At 45.3% G+C, this 23,942-nt stretch overlaps 1 protein-coding gene and 1 non-coding gene across 3 annotated transcripts; one reads left to right on the top strand and one right to left on the bottom strand.

Moving 5' to 3' along the window:
• Window positions 1–3,973: 3,973 nt before the first annotated feature.
• trnar-ccu (transfer RNA arginine (anticodon CCU)) lies at window positions 3,974–4,046 on the bottom strand. Its single transcript has one exon. It is a non-coding gene; the product is annotated as a tRNA-Arg (tRNA).
• Window positions 4,047–5,465: 1,419 nt separating this feature from the next.
• On the top strand, window positions 5,466–23,942 carry nol12 (nucleolar protein 12). 2 transcript variants are annotated; one of them, XM_070861611.1, is made up of 6 exons: window positions 5,466–5,563; window positions 9,437–9,542; window positions 14,684–14,732; window positions 15,497–15,639; window positions 17,709–17,824; window positions 22,527–23,942. In XM_070861611.1, the coding sequence occupies exons 1-6, from the start codon at window positions 5,550–5,552 to the stop codon at window positions 22,684–22,686; spliced, it is 588 nt and encodes a 195-aa protein (XP_070717712.1). In that variant the 5' UTR covers window positions 5,466–5,549; the 3' UTR covers window positions 22,687–23,942. The 2 variants fall into 2 exon arrangements, with proteins under 2 accessions (XP_070717712.1, XP_070717711.1); XM_070861610.1 differs by lacking the exon at window positions 5,466–5,563 and adding an exon at window positions 5,758–5,882.

Below are 23,942 nucleotides of genomic sequence, written 5' to 3' on the forward strand. Positions count from 1 at the left end.
ACTCACCCATCATCATCATAGGCGGTCCCTCGAACGAGGATGACTTGCTTCCATAAGGGTTCACAGATGTTTCAATGAAGGACCCTATATTCCAGTTCTGAACTCCAATTGAAGGGGTGGAAGATGCCTATGCGTGGATTTTTTATTAACGTGTGGTGACTGTTGCACACCAGCCACTACACAAGCTTGACAGAGCTCGGCCTTTATCCAGTGGCAGTGGTTAACCAGGATGATTGACCTGCTCTGCTGCACGGACCTAATGCGCACAGATATCGCAGTGTGGGCTGGCCCGTGCTGCCCCTGGCTCTTCTGGGCCCTGCACCCTTATTTGCTGCACCCCCATACGATCTTTTGCCACTCCTCCACTCACCCATCACCCAAGTGGCCACTGACCTAAATTGCTATCCAGTCTGGAAACAGCTCAGTTTTAAAATTCTCATTCTTGTTTCCAGATCACTGCAGAGCCTCTCCTCCCTATCTCTAACCTCCAGCACTGCAACCCTCCGCGATCTCTGCGCCTCTCCAATTCTGGCCCCTCGTGCTCCTCCATTGGTGGCTGCGCCTTCAGCTGCCTAGGCCCTAAGCTCTCCAACTCTCACCTCCTTTAAGACGCTCCTTAAAACTTAACTCTTTGACCAAGCCTTTAGTCACCTGCCCGAATATGTCGCTCAGTGTCAAATTTTGTTCGATAACGCTCCTGTGAAGCGCCATGGGATGTTTTGCAACATTGAAGGCTCTATATAAATGCAAGTTGTTTTTGTAAATTGTGTGCTCAAGTCCTGGAGTGCAGGTTGAAGTGACAACCTTCTGACTCAGAGGCAAGACTTGCTTACCTGTGAGCTAAGCTGATACTCCAAACCGATTGATTAGCATTTGTAAAGAGAACAAGGGGTCATCAATCTTTTGCTGACATCTAGACAGTACAACTAGACACAGGCCTTACTTCAAGGCATTTTATTTTTTAGTCTATGCACCTTTCGTCACACACCATCTTTAGTCAAGGAGATGGGAAGGTGATTTTCTTCCAAGTCATTTCCTTTGTAATTCTATGACCAGCTATTAGGAGATCCATAATCGTAGAATCATAGAAGTTTACAGCATGGAAGGAGGCCATTTCGGCCCATTGTGTTCATGCCGGCCAACAAGAGGCTCATCCCACTTTCCAGCTCTAGGTCTGTAACCCTGCAGGTTACAGCACTTCAAGTGCACATCCAAGTACTTTTTAAATGTGGTGAGGGTTTCTGCCTCTACCACCCTTTCAGGCAGTGAGTTCCAGAGCCCCACCACCCTCTGGGTGAAAAAGTTCCCCTCAAATTCCCTCTAAACCTCCTACCAATTACTTTACATCTCTGCCCAGGGAAATAGGCCCTTTCTATCCACTATATCTAGCCCCCTCATAATTTTATACACCTCAATGATGTCCTACAATATACAAAAGCACAGAACCAAACCTCCATTTGGCCCATCCAAAACGCTCGTTCCATGGACCATTTACAATCTGCCCGATCATTGATTCCACTCCCCCATTTAAGCTGAGAGCTAGAAGAATGAGAGATGATCTCATTGAAACATTCAAAATTCTTACAGGGCTTGACAGAGTAGATGCAGGGAGGATGTTTCCCCTGACTAGGGAGTCGAGAACCAGGGGTCACAGTTTCAGAATAAGGGGTCAGCCATTTAGGATTGAGATGAAGTTTCTTTGGAATTCTGTACCGCAGCTTGTTGAGTATATTCAAGACAGAGATCGATAGATTTTTGAATATTAAGGGATAGTGCAGGAAAGAGGAGTTGAGGTCGAAGATCAGCCATGATCTTATTGAATGGCGGAGCAGGCTCGAGGGGCCAAATTGCCTACTCCTGCTCCTAATTCTTATGTTCTTATGAGAGAGAAATGTTTTTATAAATACAACCTAAAGTTCCTGTACTCATAGAATGATACAGCACAGAAGGAGGTCATTCAGCCCATCGAGCCTGTGCCAGCTCTTTGAAAGAACTATCCAATTAGTCCCACAATTTCCGCATAGCCCTGAAAATTTTTCCCCTTTGCGTATTTATCCAATTCCCTTTTGAAAGTTATTATTGAATCTTTACTGTAGGCAAAGCTTTATGACATCATAAAATCTACTTAAATAAAACATTTTGCTTTTGTGACAACTAATTTTAAGGTATTAATTGTTTGACATTACCTACACTGCAAACAATTTTAAAATTCACATTTAGCTGATAAAGCAGATTGTCTGAATAATTAACATTACTTATAATTAAATGACTCCACCATTTCATTTGACTGGGCGGGGCAATTGGAGGAGGGATAAATCAAAATTGACAGCCTCTGACTAATGTAGTCAGTAATGCTGACTAATTCTTAGCCTTTACCCCTTTATCACAGCATTAATCAGCAGACACCCACGAGTCAACCACATGAGCTCCTAGTCTCGCCACAAAACTGAAGTCTCTCATCCCTGGTAGATCTCATCTGCACCCTCTCCAAGGCCTAGAATTGGACACAATACTTCAGCTGAGGCCTAACTAGTGATCTATAAAGGTTTAACATAACTTCCTTGCTTTCGTACTCTATGCCTCTACATTTAAAGCTGTGGTTGTTTTTTTTTAAGAACAGTGTCATTAACTTTTCCTGCCACCTGCCTAGGCCCGAAGCTCTGGAATTTTCTCTCTAAACCACTCTGCCTCTCCTCCTTTAAAGCCGCTCATTAAAACCTACCTCTGTGACCAAGCATTTCGTCACCTGTCCTAATATATCCTTATGTGACTTGATGCCAAATTATGTTTGATAATTCTTGAGGCACCTTGGGATGTTAAAGGAGCTGTATAAATGCAAGTTGTTGTTGTTATACTGGCAATGTTAATGGCCCTCAGTGAAATGAGAGTGGGCCGTCTCGAGCTAGTTCTTCTGGGAATAAGCCTGCAGTCCAAATACACTTCGAATGTGACACTCTCGCCCAAGGACCGTAGGATAGATACACATGTAGGAAATGGAAACATGTAATGTAGTGGTGGGGGAATGCTGTTCTGAGTTGCTGCTGAGGCACATTTTGGGGGTAGAATAGAGGAGGCTTTAACCTGCATCTGTACCAGGGTTGTCAACTTTAGCTGGAGGTAGTCCTGGAGATTTCAACATATGAACTCTTGCCTCGCCCAATCAAACAACCTTTCTCTCGCACCGCTCCCCTCCCCCCATCCCCAATATTTTTTATAACCAATAAATGAAAGTGTCCACAGAAAATGAAATAAAACAGATGGGGGTAGAAAATGAAATAAAACAGATGGGGGTAGAAATTCAGTCGCGGCGTTAACCCAGGCAGAGAAGTAAATTTTGCGCCAGGAAATGGTTTGCGTCTCCAGCCGCAAAATTCACCAGCAGGGCCCTGAGCTGCGTTCCACACCTCTCTTAGGGCACTAGGTCGCTGAGCAAATTAAAATCCCGAGATAAACAGCCAGCCTTGGAGTGTCCTAAGAAAGGCTTCCGTGAAGGAAAAAAAAAGCTGGAAAAAAAAACATTCCCAATAATTTATTGACGTCACATCCACATGAATCGTAAAAATTAAAACCAATTGCACTTAGCTCAGGTAGACATTCCTTCCCTCACTGCGGCCGCTATAGCTCTGACACAGAAACATAGAAAATAGGTGCAGGAGTAGGCCATTCGGCCCTTCTAGCCTGCACCGCCATTCAATGAGTTCATGGCTGAACATGCAACTTCAGTACCCCATTCCTGCTTTCTCGCCATACCCCTTGATCCCCCTAGTAATAAGGACTTCATCTAACTCCTTTTTGAATATATTTAGTGAATTGGCCTCAACAACTTTCTGTGGGAGAGAATTCCACAGGTTCACCACTCTCTGGGTGAAAGTTGATGACACCTTGGTCCGAATGAAGCCTCCCTGCCTGGCGATACCTTCCATCACTTGCCCAACCTCAACTGCTGCCGTATTGTCAATCTTTAAAAAGACATAACCCCAAATGGGACTCGAACCCACAATCCCTGGCTTAGGAGGCCAGTGCCTTATCCATTAGGCCACTGGGGCTGGATACCACCGGCCCGCTTTCACAGGCAATCCCACTAGGGGGCGCTACGGATAGGGCAAGTTTCAAATTTCGAGCCGATGTCGCAACCAGGGGCTTTGCACACTGGCTCGCCTCTCCCAGGCGGTACTACTCCGCGGCCCCCGCAAACCGAGCACCGAATGTCCCGGTAGGGTGCTGGAAGCTGGCCACCCGCCTGGAAATGCTTTCCACTGCCATTACCCGTCCCTCTGGGGCGAAAACAGAGGCGACAACGAACTGAAAATCCAGCCTAAATCATTTTTAAACGTCCCTGTGATTTTTCTCCTGAGTTGCTCACGGGAATGTCCAAGAGATTAATCTTCAATTCCTGGAGAATCCCAGGGCAATCCCTGGAGGATTGACAGCCCTAATCTGCATCTCCCTTGTGAGGTTAAAATGCACCCTCTAAATACTTTCCATTCTTATAGGGCTTCAGGTCTCATTAATTAATGAGCCTAAGCAGATAAGAGTGTTACCCCATGAGATCGCGGCACAAGAGTAATAAAATATGGTGATAAATTGTTGAAGTAGCAGTTGGGCCTTTTTTGGTACATTTACGGGGTGACACCGCACTGAAACAAAATGCATTAAGGCAAATGCCCTAGGGCACCGTCAATACAATAAATAAACAATAACACATTTGGTTACAGAATAAAACTCAAGCAATAATTAGATTATGTCATTACGTGCATCCAGGATGCAAGCTGTACCCTGTGGTTTCCACTGGTCATGGAAGGCCTCCAGTGTACCGGCACAGACTGCTCCTTTTCCAGGGGCACCTGGGCACAGACAAGAAGCAGACAGCTAGAGAGACCCCCAAGACCTGCATTTATATAGCACCTTTCATGACCTCCGAGCATCCAAAAGCGCTTTACAGCCAATGAAGTACTTTTTGGAGAGCAGTCACTGTTGTAATGTGGGAAACGCAGCAGCCAATTTGCGCACAGCAAACTCCCACAAACAGCAATGTGATAATGACCAGATCATCTGATTTACTGATGTTGATTGAGGGATAAATATAGGCCAAGTTTCCCACATTACAACAGTGACTACACTCCAAAAAGTACTTCATTGGCTGTAAAGTGCTTTGAGACGGCCGGTGGTTGTGAAAGGCGCTATATAAATACAAGTTTTATTTCTTTAGGACACGGTGGGTGGGGATGGGGTGGGGGAAGGGGAGAAATTGTGCCACAGGATCTTTTACATCCACCCGAGAGAGCAGACGGTTTAACGTAGCATCCGAAAGACGACACCGCCGACACTGCAGCGCTCCCGCAAAAAAAAAATCCACGCACAGGCATTTTCCACCCTTCAAGATGTAGTTCCAGTCTGTCATTGAAATAGCTACAAACTCATCCTTTTTTGGCGTGGAAGTAAGTCATCCTCGTTTCGAGGGCCTGCCTGTGGTACGATGACTCCCTCAGCACTGGAGTGTCAGCCTGGATTTTTGTGCTTAACCTCCTGAGTTATGGCTGATCGTGACAATGGGCCTGAGCAGGTGGGAGTGTTTTACCCCCTCATAGGATCGAAGCACAAGAAGCAATAAAATGTGGAGATAAAGACTTAAGGCCGCGCCCACCCCTGGGCCCTGCCGTTTGCTGTCCCCGCCGGGCGGGCAGGCTGATGGAACCTTTGTGCGGGAGCCCGAGCCCGGTTCCGGAGCCCGGACGGATTTGAGTGTTGCGCATAGCAACGCGTGGAGACGGGAGGGGGAAGAAGATGGAGGCTGCGCAGCGCCGGAGAGGGAGAGGGAGAGGGAGACTGGGCAGCCGGGGCCGGGAGCGGAGTGTACTGACCTTCAGCGAGGAGAGCAGGAGGTGAGACCCCGGGGCCCCTCCCCCTCCCACCGGCTAATGTGCTGGGGCTCAAATGTATTTCCGTCCCAATTTAAACAAGACTTGCATTTATATAGCGCCTTTCACGACCACCGCACGCCTCAACGTGCTTTACAGCCAATGAAGTACTTTTGGAGTGTAGTTACTGTTGTAATGTGGGAAACGCGACAGCCAATTTGCACACAGCAAGCTCCCACAAACAGCAATGTGACAATGACCAGATAATCTTTTTTTTTGAAGATTTAACAACGCCTTTTAAAATAGCGCAACATGAACTGTGCCTAAAGGTGCAGCTCAGTCAAAGGGAGTGAAACTCCGGCTTTCCTCAATAATGTCATTTTCCGTCATTTTATTTTATGGCGTTTATTATTACTTGGATTTTCAAAAGGCTGTCAATGAGGAGATGGAAGATTTACATTTATATAGCACCTTTCACATCCACTGGACATCACAAAGCGTTTTGGAGTGTCGTCACTGTTGTAATGTGGGAAAAGCGGCAGCCAATTTGCACTCAGCAAGCTCCCACAAACAGCAATATGAAAATGACCAGATAATCTGTGTTTTTGTTATGTTGATTGAGGGATAAATATTAGCCGGGGATAACTCCCCTGCTCTTGTTCAAAATAATGCCATGGGATCTTTTACGGCCACCTGAGAGGGCAGATGTCGGCTTAACGTCTCATCCGACAGACAGCACCTCCAACAGTACTCCCTCAGCACAGCACTGGAGTGTCAGCCTGGATTTATGTGCTCAAGTCCCTGTAGTGGGACCTGTACCCACAACCTTCTGACTCAGAGGCGAGTGCGCTACCCACTGAGCCACAGGTGGTGATCAAGGTGAGGTGAGGGCATCGATGGATGTAGAGCCAAGGCGGGTAAATGGGGATAATATACAGATTAGCCCTGATCCCATTGAATGGCAGAACAGGCTCGAGGGGCTGAATGGTCGTCTCCTGTTCTGTTGATTGGATGAGGTCATTGGCCTAGGACAGGTTCAATGCACCCGCTGCTCGTTTCATGACCTTTGGCTCCGTACGCTCGACGCAGTCACGGTGAGGTGTGTGTGTGTGCAGGACGGGGAAATGTGGAGAGATAAGTGAGGAATGTTTAGTTAAAACATCTTTACCCAGAGAGTGGTTAGACTGTGGAACAATGAGTGGTTGAGGTGAATAGCATAGACACATTTAAGGGGAGGCTAAACACATGGGGGAGAAAGGAATAGAAAGTTATGCTGATAGGGGTTAGATGAAGAGGGGTGAGAGGAGTCTCATGTGGAGCATAAACACCAGCATTGACTGTTTCTGACCATACATTCTATGGAATCTTCCAGATAGTAGACTCACGACTGAGGTCAGTGCAAGTGGAGTCAGGAAACGTCGCAGAATAGATAGCAAACTGGCCACAGGGTGTCAGCTGTGCCTCACTTGGGAGCAACCTGAGTGAAAGTTGTGGGTTCAAGCCCAACTCCAGAGAATTGAGCACAAAATCCAGGCTGACACTTCAGCGCAGTGCTGAGGGAGTGCTGCACTACTGGAAGTGCCGTTTTTCGGATGAGATTTTAAACCAATGCCCCATCTGCTCTCTCGGATGGATGCAAAAGATCCCATAACACAGCCCATAAAGAAGAGCAGGGGAGTTCTCCCAGTATCCTGGCCAATATTTATCCCTCAACGAACATCATTATCGCATTGCTGTTTGTGGTAGCTTGCTGTGTGCATATTGACTGCCGCGTTTCCTACATTACAACAGTGACTGCACTGCAGAAGTACTTAATTTGCTGTAAAGCGCTTTTCGACATCCTGAGGTCGTGAAATACGCTATATAATTGCAAGTCTTCCTTGCAGAATAGAAAATGAGAACGGGGGTTAAAGGTAGTTACTGGGAAGTGGTGCTGGGACCACTGTTGTTCACCATTTACATCAATGATTTGGTCTCTGAAATCAGAAATACCTGTACAATTTCAAAATTTGCGAATGACACTAAATTAATACTGAAGAAGACTACAGATGAGGAGAAACTTCTTCACTCAGAGAATTGTGAATTTGTGGAATTCTCTACCACAGAAAGTTGTTGAGGCCAGTTCGTTAGATATATTCAAAGGGAGTTAGATGTGGCCCTTATGGCTAAAGGTATCAAGGGGTATGGAGAGAAAGTAGGAATGAGGTACTGAAGTTGCATGATCAGCCATGATCATATTGAATGGTGGTGCAGGCTCGAAGGGCCGATTGGCCTACTCCAACTAATTTTCTATGTTACAACAAAATACAAGACAGTTCTGTGTACGTCACCAAGCAGTGGTGCAGTGTTGATGGGAGCCTAATGTGCACTTAGCTGTCTGTTGGGAGTTGAGCCTCTTTCAGAGCAGGCCATAAATCACTGGTTAGGCCTCAGCTGGAATATTGTGTCCAATTCTGCGCACAACACTTTAGAAAGGATTTCAAAGCCTTGGAGAAGGTGCAGAGGAAAATTACTAGAATGGTACGAGGGATAAGGGACTTCTGTTACATGGGGTGACTAGAGAAGCTGAGATTGTTCTCCTTTAGAGCATCATCATCATCATAGGCAGTCCCTCGAAATCGAGAAAGACTTCCACTCAAAGTGAGTTCTCAGGTGGCTGTACAGTGCAATGCGGCAATTACAGTCTCTGTCACAGGTGGGGCAGACAGTCACTGAAGGAAAGGGTGGGTGGGGAACCTGGTTTGCCGCACACTCCTTCCGCTGTCTGCGCTTGATTTCTGCATGCTCTCGGCGACGTGACTCGAGGTGCTCAGCGCCCTCTCGGATACTCTTCCTCCATTTTGGGCGGTCTTGGGCCAGGGATTCATTCCCAAGCGCCGGTGGGGATGTTGCACTTTATCAAGGAGGCTTTGAGGGTGTCCTTGAAACGTTTCCTCTGCCCACCTGGGGCTCGCTTGCCGCGTAGGAGTTTTGAGTAGAGCGCTTGCTTAGGGAGTCTCGTGTCAGGCATGCGGACAATGAGGCCCGCCCAACGGAGCGGGTCGAGCGTGGTCAGTGCTTCGCTTGCGCCTGCACACTCGGAGGCCGAACTCCAAGCCATCATCAACACCCCACCGAGGCGTACGAAAGCATAGGCCTTACACTAAACATCTGTAAGACAAAGGTCCTTTACAGCACAGAAGTTTCTGGGGAGATTTAATAGAGGTGTTCAAAATTATGAAGGGTTTTGATAGAGCAAATAATGAGAAACTATTTCCAGTGGCAGGAGGGCTGACACAGATTTAGGTTAATTAGAAAAAAAGCAAGAGAGGTGAGATGAGAATTTTTTAATGCAGCGGGTTGTTATGATCTGGAATGCACTGGCTGAAAGGATGGTGGAAGCAGATATATAGTTAAAAGGAAAGATTTGCAGGGCAATGGGAAAGAGCAGGATTGTGGGACTAATTCGATAGCTCTTTCAAAGAGCTGGCACAGGCATGATGGCCCGAATGGCCTCCTGTGCTACATCATTCTATGATCATATGAAAAGACTGGCAGTTTTTAAAAATATATTTTTTTCCTGTTTATTTATTTTGAAGGGAGTTTTTGACCGGCTTTCACAAGCGGAAGGTGGAGAGGAGGAAAAAGGCTCTGGATGAAATTAAAGTGAGACTGAAAGAGGAACAGAAGCGTGTGAAAGAGGAGGTGAGAATGGTGATTGAAAAGGTGGCCCATGGCAGGCACGATTGCTCTCGAACTGGAAAGCCCAAACTGTTTGGCTTAATAAGAACATAAGAAATAGGAGCAGGAGTAGGCCATACGACCCCTCGAGCCTGCCCCGCCATTCAATAAGATCATGGCTGATCTGATCATGGACTCAGCTCCACTTCCCCGCCCGCTCCCCATAACCCCTTATCCCCTTATTGTTTAAGAAACTGTCTATTTCTGTCTTCAATTTATTCAATGTCCCAGCTTCCACAGTTCTTTGAGGCAGCAAATTCCACAGATTTACTGAGAGAAGAAATTTCTCCTCATCTCAGTTTTAAATGGGCGGCCCCTTATTCTAAGGTCATGCCCTCTAGTTCTAGTCTCCCCCCATCAATGGAAACATCCTCTTTGCATTCACGTTGTCAAGCCCCCTCATAATCTTATACGTTTCAATAAGATCATCTCTCATTCTTCTGAATTCCAATGAGTAGAGGCCCAGCCTACTCAACCTTTCCTCATAAGTTAACCCCCCCTCATCTCCGGAATCAACCGAGTGCACCGTCTCTGAACTGCCTCCAAAGCAAATATATCCTTTCATAAAAATTGAAACCAAAACTTTTTTCTGCCAAAGTGCATGACCTCACACTTTCCAACATTATACTCCATCTGCCACATTTTTGCCCACTCACTTAGCCTGTCTATGTCCTTTTGCAGATTTGTTGTGTCCTCCTCACACATTGCTTTTCCTCCCATCTTTGTATCGTCAGCAAACTTGGCTATGTTACACTCAGTCCCTTCTTCCAAGTCGTTAATATAGATTGTAAATAGTTGGGGTCCCAGCACTGATCCCTGCGGCACCCCCTAGTTAGTGATTGCCAATCAGAGAATGAGCCATTTATCCCGACTCTCTATTTTCTGTTAGTTAGCCAATCTTCTATCCATGCTAATATATTACCCCCAACCCCATGAACTTTTATCTTGTGCAGTAAACTTATGTGGCACCTTGTCAATTGCCTTCTGGAAGTCCAAATACACCATATCCACTGGTTCCCCTTTATCCACCCTGTTCGTTACATCCTCAAAGAATTCCAGCAAATTTGTCAAACATGACATCCCCATCATAAAATCCATGCTGACTCTGCCTGATCGAATTTTGCTTTTCCAAATGTCCTGCTACTGCTTCTTTAATAATGGACTCCCAACATTTTCCCAACCACAGATGTTAGGCTAACTGGTCTATAGTTTCCTGCTTTTTGTCTGCCTCCTTTTTTTAAATAGGGGCATTACATTTGCAGTTTTCCAATCTGCAGCGACCTCTCCAGAACCCAGGGAATTTTGGCAAATTACAACCAATGCATCCACAATCCCTAATGTGCCCCTTGGGTGTGTACCATTGAAGCCCATGAGCTGCACGTAACAGTATAAAGTCCTACAGCTGTTTGGGGTTGTTTGGACTATGACTGTTACGAGAGAGCGTATTGTTATTACTTGTTCCTACATTAGCAACGCAACGCCTCGATTTCAAAATTCTCATCCTTGTTTACAAATCCCTCCATGGCCTCGCCCCTTCCTATCTCTGTAATCGCCTTCACCCTCACAACCCACCCGGGATGTCTGCGCTGCGCAAATTCTGCTCTCTTGAGCATCCCTGATTACAATCGCTCAACCATTGGCGGCCCTAAGCTCTGGAACTCCCTCCCTAAACCTCTCCGCCTCTCTACCCCTCTCTCCTTCTTGAAAATGCTTCTTAAGACCTACCTCTTTGACCAAGTTTTTGCTCATCTGTAATTTCTTCTTATGTGGCTCGATGTCACATTTATTTGTTTTATCACATAACACTCCTAGAAAGCACCTTGGGACGTTTTGCTACGTTAAAGGCGCTCTATAAATACAAATTGTTGTGTTCCGCGGGTAGTGTTCTAAAGGTTTTACCCTTGCCACTGGATAAAGCCCGTGTGGTGGCTGATGTGCAACGGTCACCAGACATTAAAAAAATCCACGCACAGGCATCTTCCACCCCTGGAGTTTCAGGACTGGAATATTGGGTCCTTCATTGAAACATCTGTGAACTCATCCCTTTTTGTGTGGAAGCAAGTCTTCCTTGTTCGACGGACCGCCTATGGTAATAGTGTTCTAACACACAGCTAAAAGGCATACCATTTCCCCTGACTAATGGAAGGCATATGGTGCCAATAATTCACACCAGAACCACTCCTTAGAAACCTATTATACATCAGATCCTATCTAAAGGGAAACCAAACTTAAATTATTCATGGATGTTAAATATGTCTACATTCTTCAGACTATTCTGTTCCAATGGCTGTTCCGCTAATTTTCTTCATTCGGGAGTCGGTGAGTGGGTGTGGCATCATTCATATTGCCAGGAAGCCTTCATTAATAATGAAGTTCCACAAATTAAACTCTACTTGTCTGTGTATGTCATAGAGAGGAGTAATTACTTCTAAAGTGACATGCAACATAAATATGACACCCACTTATTTTTCATTCCCTTAGTTTTGCATGCGTCATTTCTAATGTACGAGCAATTTGACTCTTTGACCATTCTTGGCAACAGAATTATGGTTTGGCTGCCAACAGAAGTATATTTTAGTGCTCATTTGATATCGGTTAGCAAATTGACTCCCCCACTGATCATGACGGTCCCGGGTTCAGTCCCCTCTCTGTGCTGAGTTAGCCAGTCTCGGCTGTGGCAGGGCAGGGAAGTTGCATTAGGTCTTGGCGATCCTTGCCTGGTACATTTGGGCTCGGCGTAGAGGTTGGGGAAGAAGAGCCAGAGTGACCACTTGCTTGTTGCTGCTGGTAAAGTGCACCCGCGCGGACACCCAGTAATGGCTACTTCAGAAAGCAAAATACTGCAGATGCTGGAAATCGGAAAGAAAGCCAGAAAATGCTGGAAGACACTTGGCAGGTCAGGCAACATCTGTGGCGAGAGACACAGATTTGACGTTTCAGGTCAAAGACCTATTATTCACCGACTTGCATTTATATAGTGCCTTACACGACCTCGGGCATCCCTAAAACGCTAATGAAGTACTTTTGAAGTGCAGCCACTGTTGTAACGTAGGACTGGAAGAAGTCAGAGATTTCGCAGTTTTTAAGAAAATGCAGAGCCAGGGAAAAGGAGGGCGGAGGAAACGGCAACGGGAGAAGGTCTGTGATAGGGTGGAGCACCGGAGTGATTAAATGACAAAATATGTTTCAAGGCAAAAGGGTGTGGTAATGGGACATAAGAATTAGGAGCAGGAGTCGGCCATTTGGCATCTCGAGTCTACTCCGCCATTCAATAAGATCGTAGCTGATCATCGACCTCAACTCCACTTTCCTGCATGATCTCTATATCCCTCGATTTGCCCTAGACCCCAAAATCTATCTATCTCAGCCTTGAGTATATTCAATAACTCGGCATCCATAGCCCTCTAGGGCAGAGAATTCCAAAGATTCACAACCCTCTGAGAGAAGAAATTCCTCCTCATCTCTGCTATAAATGGCCGACCCCTTATCCTGAGACTGTGCCCCCTAGTTCTAGATAATCCAGCCAGGGGAAACGACCTCTCAGCATCTACCCTGTCAATCGCCTTCAGAATCTTGTATGTTTCAATAAGATCACCTTTCATTCTTCTAAACTCCAGAAAGTATAGGCCCATTCTACACACTCTCATCATAAGACAGCCCAGGAATCAATCTAGTGAACCTCTGTTGCACCACCTCCAAGGCAAGTCGATCCTTCCTTAGATAAGGAGGCCAAAACTGTGCACAATACTCCAGGTGTGGTCGCACCAGGGCCCTGTACGATTGTTGCAAGACTTCCTTACTCTTCTACTCCCACCCTTTTGCAATAGTGGACACGTAAAGAAAGAAAAGATTAGCTCCAGAGTATATCAAGCTTTTGTTGTAATCCACTCCACAGCCTCCATACGCTCGCAGTCTAGACTTGCATGTGAAGAATGGATGTGTGAGCAAGGGCTGCTACAGCATGTCAGCTCCTGCCTTCGAGTGAGGATGTCTTTATTATCAACAGAAAGGGATTGCATTGAAGCTTCTTTTGACCCAGTTCTCTCCCCATCTGAAGACACTTTCTTCAGTGAGCACTTCATCGTGTGTGCCACGAAAGTGAGGCTCAGTGAGCTATTTGACTGCGAGGGGCATCCTAGCCAGCTTCAACCTACAGGCACTTTCCATTAGGAATCATTGGAAAGGGATTGGGAGCAGCAACCCTAGCTGATTTATTTCCCCTTCCTACCCTGGGATACTGAGTCCAGTTATGCCCCCTGTCGCTGCCCTGGCTAATGCCAGGTAACTAAACACGAGCTTGGGTATTAATGGTAGAACGTTCCTGGTCTGTATTGCATCGTCACCCTAACGTACTGAGCTAGTTTTTCTAGTACCTTTTTAACATTCATTATGAGGATATTTAGGTAATGAAGATATTTAATGAAGAGGTTCATCGGTCTGAACTACTACTACAACTTATATTTATACAGCATCTTTAACCCAGTAAAATGTACCGAGGCGCTTCACAGAAGTGATTATCAAACAAAATTTGACACCGAGCCACATTCGGAGATATTAGGGCAGGTGACCAAAGGCGTGGTCAAAGAGGTAGGTTTTAAGGAGCGTCTTATAGGAGGAGAGGGAGGCGGAGAGGTTTACATAGTCTTGCATGGTATTTACACCACAGAAACAGGCCATTCGACCCAACAGGCACATGCTGTACTTATACTCCACCCGAGCCTTCTCCCAACCTCCTTCTTCTAACCACGTAAACATATCTAGCTTTCCCTTAAATGCATCTATGCTGTTTGCCTCAACTACTACTTGTAGTAGCGAGTTCCACATTCTCACCACTCTCTGGGTAAAGAAGTTTCTCCTCAATTCCTATAGATTTATGAGTGACCGTCTTATATTTTTGACCCCTAGTTCTGGGTCCCCCACATCCAGGCTCATCTAGCAAGAATGGCAGCACAGACACAAAATATTGCTTGGGGAGGGAATTCCAGAGCATAGGGTCTCGGCAGCTGAAGGCATGGCCGGCAGTGGTGGAGTGATGAAAGTCAGGGATGTGCAATACAAGTATGCTGTAATATTTCCTAACCTACATTTTTTTTATTGACTTACAGAGACATAAGGAATATGTGAAAATGTTCAAGGAAAGACAAGAAGCTTTAGGTAACTTTCATCTTCTAGCATGACTGAGCTGCCTGCCAGCTTAAACCTCTGGGCTTCATTTCTAGACGACCTTACACAGTCAAGGGATGATTGCTCCTCGCCCAGAGGCGAGAGTGCTACTACTGAGCCACGATTGACACCTTACTAACACAGACTGGGGTTCAATCCTGGGACATTTTGGTCAGAGCCGCTCACATTGACATTGGATGCATAGCTGTTTCGCATTGTGAATTTGTGTCCACTGGGAACTGACTCGGGAGTGTCCAGTATTACACTTTGTGCCTCTGACAGCCATCACAGAGCAAGAGAGATCATCTGATGTGTGTACCAAGGAAGAAAACTTGGATTTATATATTCACTTGCATTTCTATTCAGGTGCCTAGGCCCTAAGCTCTGGATTTCCCTCCCTAAACCTCTCTGCCACTCTACCTCTCTTCCCTCCTTTATGACACTCCTGAAAACCTACCAAGCTTTTGGTCACCTGTCCTAATATCTTATGTGGCTCGGTGTCAAATTATGTTTGATTACACTCCTGTAAAGTGCTGTGGGGCATTTTACTACATTAAAGATGCTATATCAATGCATGTTGTTGTTGCAGCACCTTTCACAACCTCAGGACGTCCCAAAGCGCTTTACTGCCAATTAAGTACTTTTTGTACAGGTACCACTCATCGGAGTGCTTTGAATCTGGCTGATATGTGGTCACCTCTGACTAGGAATATGCATACTTCAGCATGATTGCATTGTTTCCTGTTTATTTACAGAGGAAGCTGATGAGTTGGATCAACTAGCAACCTCCACGAGAGAGTCCATTCAGTACGACCATCCAAACCACACTGTCACCGTGACAACGGTCAGCAGTATAGATTTGACTGGTGCTCATTTGTTCAACTTTGGTGCAAACCAGGTGAGTAAGCGGTTGAAATTGAAGGATAGGCACAGGCAAAATGCCACAAAAGTCTATCACCTACAAGAAATAGCTAACTTTTTTTTAAAAATAGTATCGTCGAATGTTTTAGCAGAATGGAAAATCCCTCGCTTCGTGGCATTTTCTGCCCAAATTGCATTCAGTTCTGATGAAGGGTACACACCCGGAACATCATAACCTGTCTTTATAGCCACTGATTGAACTGAATTATTTCTGACTGCAATTTTTGTTGTCATTGTTCCAATTTAGGCAGTCCATTGAGTGCCTCTATAGGCAGTGGTCTGGTATAGCAATGTTCCATTACACTGCTGTACCTGTTTGAGGGTTGGGGTGTGGGGGGGTGGTGATAGGGTGAGTGGGAGTACTTTTTATGTAGACTGCTCTGACAAACTTTTGAAAATTCATTCCTTGAATGTGGGCGTCGCTGGCAAGGCCAGCATTTATTACCCATCCCTAATTGCTCCTTGAGAAGGTGGTGGTGAGTCGCCGCCTTAAACCGCTGCAGTCCGTTTGGTGAAGGTGCTCCCACAGTGCTGTTCGGGAAGGAGTTCCAGGATTTTGACCCAGCGATAATGAAGGGACGGCAATATATTTCCAAGTCAAGATGGTGTGTGACTTGGAGGCGAACTTGGATGTGATTTATATTCCCATGTGCCTGCTACCTTTGTCCTTCTAGGTGGTAGAGGTCACGGGTTTAGGAGGTGCTGCCGAAGAAGCCTTGGTGCATCTTGTAGATGGTGCATACTGCAGCCACAGTGCGCCGGTGGAGGGAGTGAATGTTGAAGGTGGTGGATGGGGTGCCAATCAAAGCGTTCTGCTTTATCCTGTATTCAGAGTAACCAGGTAGTATAAGCAGAGTACCCAGCCAGTAACCTCCCATGTTTGGCTCTTGGACTGAAGTTGTAGCTCCCTCTGCAAAAACTGCAGTCGCTCGGGACACCTCCCTGTCTGCGATGCCACCAGAGTAAGGAGATCTCATTTAGTGGGGATCTGCTGGAGACAAGGATTTGACACTGTGGTTTAAATTTTAAACTTCGGTGCAGCACTAAGGAACACTGTCGGTGCCGTCTTTCGGATGAGGCGTTAAACCCAAGCCCCTGGCTGCCCTCTCGGGTGCACATAAAAGTTCCCACGGCACTATTTTGAAGAAGAGCAAGGGGAGTTCTCCCCGGCGTCCTGGCCACCAGCACTTGCCTCTCAGCCAACATCCCTGAAATAGATTATCCATTTATCTCATTGCGATTTGTGGGATCTTGATGTGCACAAATTGGCTGCTGCATTTCCCTACATTACAACAGTGACACCACTTCAAAAGTGGCTGTAGGGCGCTTTGGAATACTGTGAAAAGTACTACATAAATGCAAATTATTATTTTTTTCTTTCAAATGTGAAGCAGAAATTTTCTGAATGTATATTTGAATATACAGTAGAAACTTTGATTTTAAATATTCAGTGTTTGCAACAACAACAACAACCTGCATTTATATAGCGCCTTTAACATAATAAAATGGCCCAAGGTGCTTCACAGGAGCGTTATTCGACACCGAGCTACACAAGGAGATATTAGGACAGGTGACCAAAAGTTTGGTCGACGAGATACCTTTTTAAGGAATGAGAGGTTTAGGGAGGGAATGCCAGAGCTTCGGGCCTACCTCTCTAAGACGCTTCTTACAATCTACCTCTTTGACCAAGCTTTTGGACCCCTGTCCTAATATCTCCTGGTGTAGCTCTGTGTCAAATTCTGATTGATAACGTTCCCGTGACGTGCCTTGGTACGGTTTATTATGTTAAAGGCGCTATATGAATGCAAGTTGTTGATTTGTGTGATTTATCCTGCCTCTGATTTCTTTCTGAATTTGAGCCGATCTCAAAAGCAGTTTTACTCTCATGCCAGACTTCAAGCACAGAATTGAAGAGTTTACACTGGGCGTTGGGGAGATTATGATTTATCTCTTGCTGAGTGTTGGAGTTAGTGTATGCTAGTGTGAATAACTTTGTCCTCGTGTCGCTAACTAGGAGTAAGTAGATTTTGATGTTTATTTTTGAAGCCCGAAGAGCTTGAGGAAGAGCAGGCAGTGAAGAATGATGATGTGGGCGAAAAATTCCCCGTGAAAAGGGACAACCCTCTACCAAGGAAAGGAGCTGAACCCATAATGTCTACAAAGTAGGTGGAGTATTTGAGGATGTGACCCGGCGGTAAACTTTTAATGGGGTCAGAGGAGATATGTGGCTGGACTGGATCTGTGATATCCTGTAAAATCACAAACTATAAATTGATCCCTGTTCACCATTCCTCGTGCCTTGCAGTGTCATGTGTCCATAGCTAGCAAAGCTGCAAAACTGTGTTCAACACGTGTACACAATCTAAAAATAGGCAGAGTGAAGTCAAAAACTTCTATCCACTGCAATGGACCAGCAGTCATAGGAGCCGGAGGAGGCCATTCAGCCCCTCGAGCCTGTTGCATCATTCAATTAGATCATGGCTGATCTGTATCTTAACTCCATTCACCTGCCTTGGTTCCATAATACTTAATACCCTTGCCAAACAAAAATAATATTAATCTCAGTTTTGAAAGTTTCAATTGACCCTCAGCCTCAACAGTTCTTTTTGGGAGAGAGTTCCAGATTTTCACTACACTTTGTGTGAAGAAGTGCTTCCTGACATCAACCCTGAATGGCTATAATTTTAAGGTTATGCCCCCTTGTTCTGGACATCCCTTCACCCCTCCCCCTCCCCCTGTCCCCCAAACCAGAAGAAATAATTTGTCTCTCTCTACCCTATCAACTTTAATCATTAACACCTCAATTCGATCACCCTTAATCTTCTATATTCATGGGAATACAAGCCTAGTCTATGCAACACGTTTGTCATAATTTAACCCTTTTAGTCCCGTCACATAATCTGTTTAGGGCTTCCCTGGTGGCTTAGAGGTAAAGATGCCTTCTCTGATACTGATTTGAACGGTTTCAATTCATTAGAGGCATTACAATTGATTATCATCCTGGTTTAGGGCAAGTGAAATGGGACAGGTCTCTGCTCCTGATTGCAATCTAGTGACCCGTGTGCATCAGATGAGGTTCAGACTTGGGTGTGAAGGCCTCGGTGATGTGTATGGCTCGAAGGGCCGAATGGCCTACTCCTGCACCTATTTTCTATGTTTCTATGTTTCTATCTGCCTCAGGAAAATTTTGACTTAAAAAAAAAAGAAGCATTTAAATTTTCTTAGCAATGTGAAGACCCTTGATTAGGCCAATCCCTCACTGTTCTGTTGCTCTGGTAACGTGAAAGATGGGGAGTGTCGCTATCGTTGACATTACAATCAAAGCTCTTTGACTCGAAGCAGAAATTTTAGCATGAGACAAATGGTGAAAAAATGTCAGAGGGGAGAGGGATAAAAATATTGTTGTCAAAGGGGCAATGGAGATCAAAAAAATTAAATAGAGGGGGGGAAAAGTTAGATGGAGGGGAAAAGAAAGAATAAAGATCAACATTCCAAAATTTAGAGTCATTATTGAGTGGCATGTACGTGAATGCTTCAAGCATTCAGGATAACATTGAAGATATAGAAGCCTTATTAACCATGGAGGGATATGATGTATCTATAATGGAATGTCCTAACTCTCACCAAGTCCCGTTCACCTATCACCCCTGTGCTTACTGACCTACATTGGCTCCCGGGTAAGCAACACCTCGATTTCAAAATTCTCATCCTTGTTTTTAAATTCCTTTTATGGCCTTGCCCCCCTCCCTATCTCTGTAATCTCCTTCCGCCCTACAACCCTCCAAGATCTTTGAACTCCTCCAATTCTGGCCTCTTGAGCATTCCTGATTTTAATCGCTCCACCATTGGTGGCCGTGCCTTCTGTTGCTTGGTCCCAAGCTCTGGAACTCCCTCCCTAAACCTCTCCATCTCTCTACCTCTCTTTCCTCCTTTAAGATGCTTCTTAAAACCTACCTTTTTGACCAAGCATCTCCTGATGTGGCTCAGTGTCAAATTTTGTTTTATAACACTCCTATGAAGCGCCTTGGGACGTTTTACTATGTTAAATACACTATATAAATACAAATTGTTGTTAAGATGTAGCTTGGGTTTGGACAGGACTGGGAATTTAATCTTCTTGGTGATAACAATTTCTGGTGGCAGTGTTAGTAAAGAATTCTGCCACAGCTAGAATGCAAGGTTGTCCCAGGAGGTTGTGTTAAGACAGAATCCATATGGATATAATTAAGAAATAGGAAGGGAAATGGTACAATTCTCTTTGTGCATTACAGACTCCCAAACAGTAAAGATGAGAGGGCGAGGGAGATCTGCAGACAAGCCGCAGAAATATGCAAGAACAGCGGGGCTATAGTGTTTTGGCAAAGGGAGGAAAGTTTTTTTTTAGAATACATCCAGGATTGCCTCCGACATCATACTTGAAGGTCGCAGGGATATGGGGAAACAACGGGGAAGTGGGACTAACTGGATTGCTCTTCGAAAGAGCCGGTGCAGGCTCGGTGGGCCGAATGGCCTCCTTCTGTGCTGCACTATTCTACGATCATCAGTATGTTTCTAGTCCCAACAAAGAAAGAAGCACTGCTTCATACAGTTGGGGGAAAAAGTGGGGAAACTGTGATGTGACAGTAACAATTGGGAATTAGCAGTCACATCGTGAGCAGAATAGAAAAGGATAATGAAGAGTTAAAGATAAGGATGCTAAACTGGAAAAAGGCAAAGAACAGCAAGATTAGAAGGATCTGGCCCAAATTAGCTGGGCAGAGAAGTTGGCAAACAGCCAATTGAGCAGCAATGGTTAATCTTCAAATATCAGAGTACAGAATTAATATATTACTCCCCAATATATAGAGAGATTGAATCTTTAAAGGGAAGCATATGATCAAATTGAGGCTTTAAAAAAATTGAGAAATATAGAACATTTAGTTGGCCGGTGAAAAAGGCAATTAGAAGGACCGAAAGATATATGAAAAAGACTTGGGGGCTGAAATTGCCCCTTCCTTTAAGGTCAGTTACTGCTGGAAATCGATGGCCACGCTGCGGAGTGGAATGGCCGCCGATTTTTCTTTTGTGGAATGGTCGCCATTTTGAAAATAACGCTCCTGTGGTGACCCGCTCCCCCCACTACCGCTCCGCTGCTGTCGATCCATCCTAAGTGCGACATCAGAGCCGCATCGCCGATGCTCCCCATCCTCTCCCGCCACGTGAAATTGTGTGGAGAAAATCTTGCTGCCGCCGCTCAGTGCCACCAACAGCTTTTTCTGTCGCTACACTGTGCTTGGAACGCTTGTATTGTGCGGCTGCCGTTAAAGGGGGGGGACCTACTGCCGCGGCCGCCATCTTTTTTTTTTTTGTCGGCCGACTGCCATGTCTGGCCGACAATTATGCCCCCGGGTTTGGCTGGGCAGCCTGGCCACCCCCTCTTGGGTGCCAGGCCGCTGGCCCAGCCGAAATCCTCCCTGGTGGCCCAGTGGACCTAACTTAAAGAATAGCGGCGGCTCTCCCCTTTAAGTGAAGGGAAGAGACGTGGTGATGCGGCACCGTGATGATGTCATCAGCGCTACGCGGCGGACAGTCCGCCCGCCCCTCACTTTCGCCTCTCTAGTGTGCGAACATCCGCTCTTCGCCGTACCTCTGCCCCCATTATGACCGACTTCCAGGCCGCCGGAAATATAGAAACATAGCAAATAGGTGCAGGAGTAGGCCATTCGGCCCTTCGAGCCTGCACCACCATTCAATATGATCATGGCTGATCATGCAACTTCAGTACCCCATTTCTGCTTTCTCTCCACACCCCTTGATCCCTTTAGCCGTAAGGGCCATATCTAACTCACTTTTCAATATATCTAACGAACTGGCCTCAACAACTTTCTGTGGTAGAGAATTCCACATGCTCACAACTCTCTGGGTGAAGAAGTTTCTCCTCATCTCGGTCCTAAATGGCTTACCCTTTATCCTTAGACTGTGACCCCTGGTTCTGGACTTCCCCAACATCGGGAACATTCTTCCTGCATCTAACTTGTCCAATCCCATCAGAATTTTATATGTTTCTATGAGATGATCCCCTCTCATCTAAATTCTATTGAGTATAAGCCTAGTCGATCCAATCTTTCTTCATATATCAGTCCTATCATCCCGGGAATCGGTCAAAGAGCAGAATTTTGCTCAAGGGCCACCGCATCCACTGCGCCGGTAAAACAGCTGAAACAGGGTGCGTGAGCCGTGTTTCCAGTGGTGGGCAATTTTGGTCCCCTTAAGCTCGTATAGAGGCAAGTGCTTTTATAAGTAAATTAAAAAGAGTTAGAGAGGGTAGAACCACTTTGGGAAGAAGGAGGGTGTCTAATTATAGAGGATGAGGGTATGGCAGAGTTATTGAATATTTCAATTGTTTTTTTTTTACAAATGCTGTTGAAAGTGCGAATACAGTTGTCCCAGAGGAGGATACGGAACAACTGATGGAGACAACTGTGAAAGAGGAGTTGGTTCTCCAAAAATTCCGAATTGCGGCATAGTGCCCCGATGGCAACGCCCCTATTAAATCTCCCCTTAACCTTATTAATTATTAATGGTTTAATAATTTGAATAAAAAGGCATTTCCCTACTTTCCCCTTTAATGTACTTTTGTGCAGAAAGCTTAGTCTATAATTCCATGCTGCTTTATTGTGCTTAAAAAAAGCCACATTATCCAGTACTTTGAATTAAACAATGTGAATTACATAATCAAATGGTAACTGAATTGTCAGATCGTTGAAACTAATCGATTTTGAATTAGGATAAGCAGACCGTATTTCAGTGTCCCCTTTAATAAATTGAGGCCTCCTGACAATCTCCTGGACTCTGACGCATCTGTCCTCCTTGTTTGTTTTCCAGAATCTCTTCCCTGACATCCACGCTGCATTCCTCCAGTGTAAAAAATCAGAAAGGAAAGAAATGGAAAGGTTCTCACGATCAGGTCAAAAAACCCCTAAAAGGCAAGACCTCAAAATCACAGAGAAGAAAACGGACAGGGAAACCAGGGGGGGAGCAGTGAATCAAGAAAGCACGTTATCTCGGCCTTTACTATCTTTTGAATAACCCGAGTGACATTAGTGTTGGAACTGGATGACCAGTAATCCTGGACCTGTTTATAAACCGGGAAGCAGTTTTGCTGGGAGTGAGTTGATCATGGTGCGTCGTGCTCTGACATCACCAGATCACTCCACTTGAGAGGAAGGGGCTTGAGCCACACTAGCTTCTTGTAAGAAGATACTGGGACTAATGCGCAATGGTGGGATGTTGAAAAGATTTTGTTTAGGAACTCTTTGCTTCTAAGACAGGATTATGGCATCTGATGTTTTGCTCAGCAAGGTTGTTCTTCAAACTAAAATTCTTCAATTGCTGTTGCACTTTCATGTGGTCTTCTTGCCCTGTGTGTCTTGTTACTGTGGTATGTGTGAAATCTGTTACTGCGATTCATGTGCATCTTACAGCAGCTTGGGCACCTCAAACAATTGCATAAAAACATAAAGTCTGCAGTGAGGAAAGGCCATTTGGCCCACCTAGCCTGCTCTGCTCAGAGTCATGGTTGTTCTGATTTGGAATCCCACACCTTCCCCCCCCCCCCCCCCCCCTCCCTCCATCTGTCCTCCACCTGCAGATCCTCAAGTGCACACTAAATCCCACGACCTCCTCTCAAACTATCAAACAATGCTATTAATAATACATCTGTAACTTTCAGTCGACCTTTCTCAGCACAAAGTGATCCAGCTCACTTTTAAAGGCACCAATTAAACCTGATCTAGGAATCCATTATTGTGTTGGAAGGGGAGATGGTTTCTAATATCATATTCATGCTCCAGGCTTGAGAATTTAGTATCTGCATCCTTCGCTTATTGCTTGTTGCCAGCTACATTCCTTGCTTACTTCGACCTGATCTGTGCTGTCCATTATTTCAAGCTTTTGGGCAAACATTGTTTCTGCTTTTTGTAAACATGTTTATTGTCTTGACAGAAATGAGGTAAGGTCCTTCTGTGGTCTGTCTGTGTGACCATTACATCTCCCAGTATTATATATGTGTGTATGTGTGTGTGCATGCGTGTGTGTGTGACGAACCTGATTTTCCCATGTCGGCTGGCACCTGTATTCACAGAATAAAAACAAGATGTGTGGAAGTGTCTTGCAGAAAGTGGAGTTTTACAAAGTGATCTTGATGTATAGTAATCCTCTCATTAATAGAAAAATTACACCAAATTATTCTGCTGTGCCAGTGTGCTACTGAACCATTAAATCCCTATATTTTTGTTTGAA

This window comes from Pristiophorus japonicus, chromosome 19 (assembly GCF_044704955.1).
Source record: "Pristiophorus japonicus isolate sPriJap1 chromosome 19, sPriJap1.hap1, whole genome shotgun sequence".
NCBI lineage: Eukaryota > Metazoa > Chordata > Chondrichthyes > Pristiophoridae > Pristiophorus > Pristiophorus japonicus.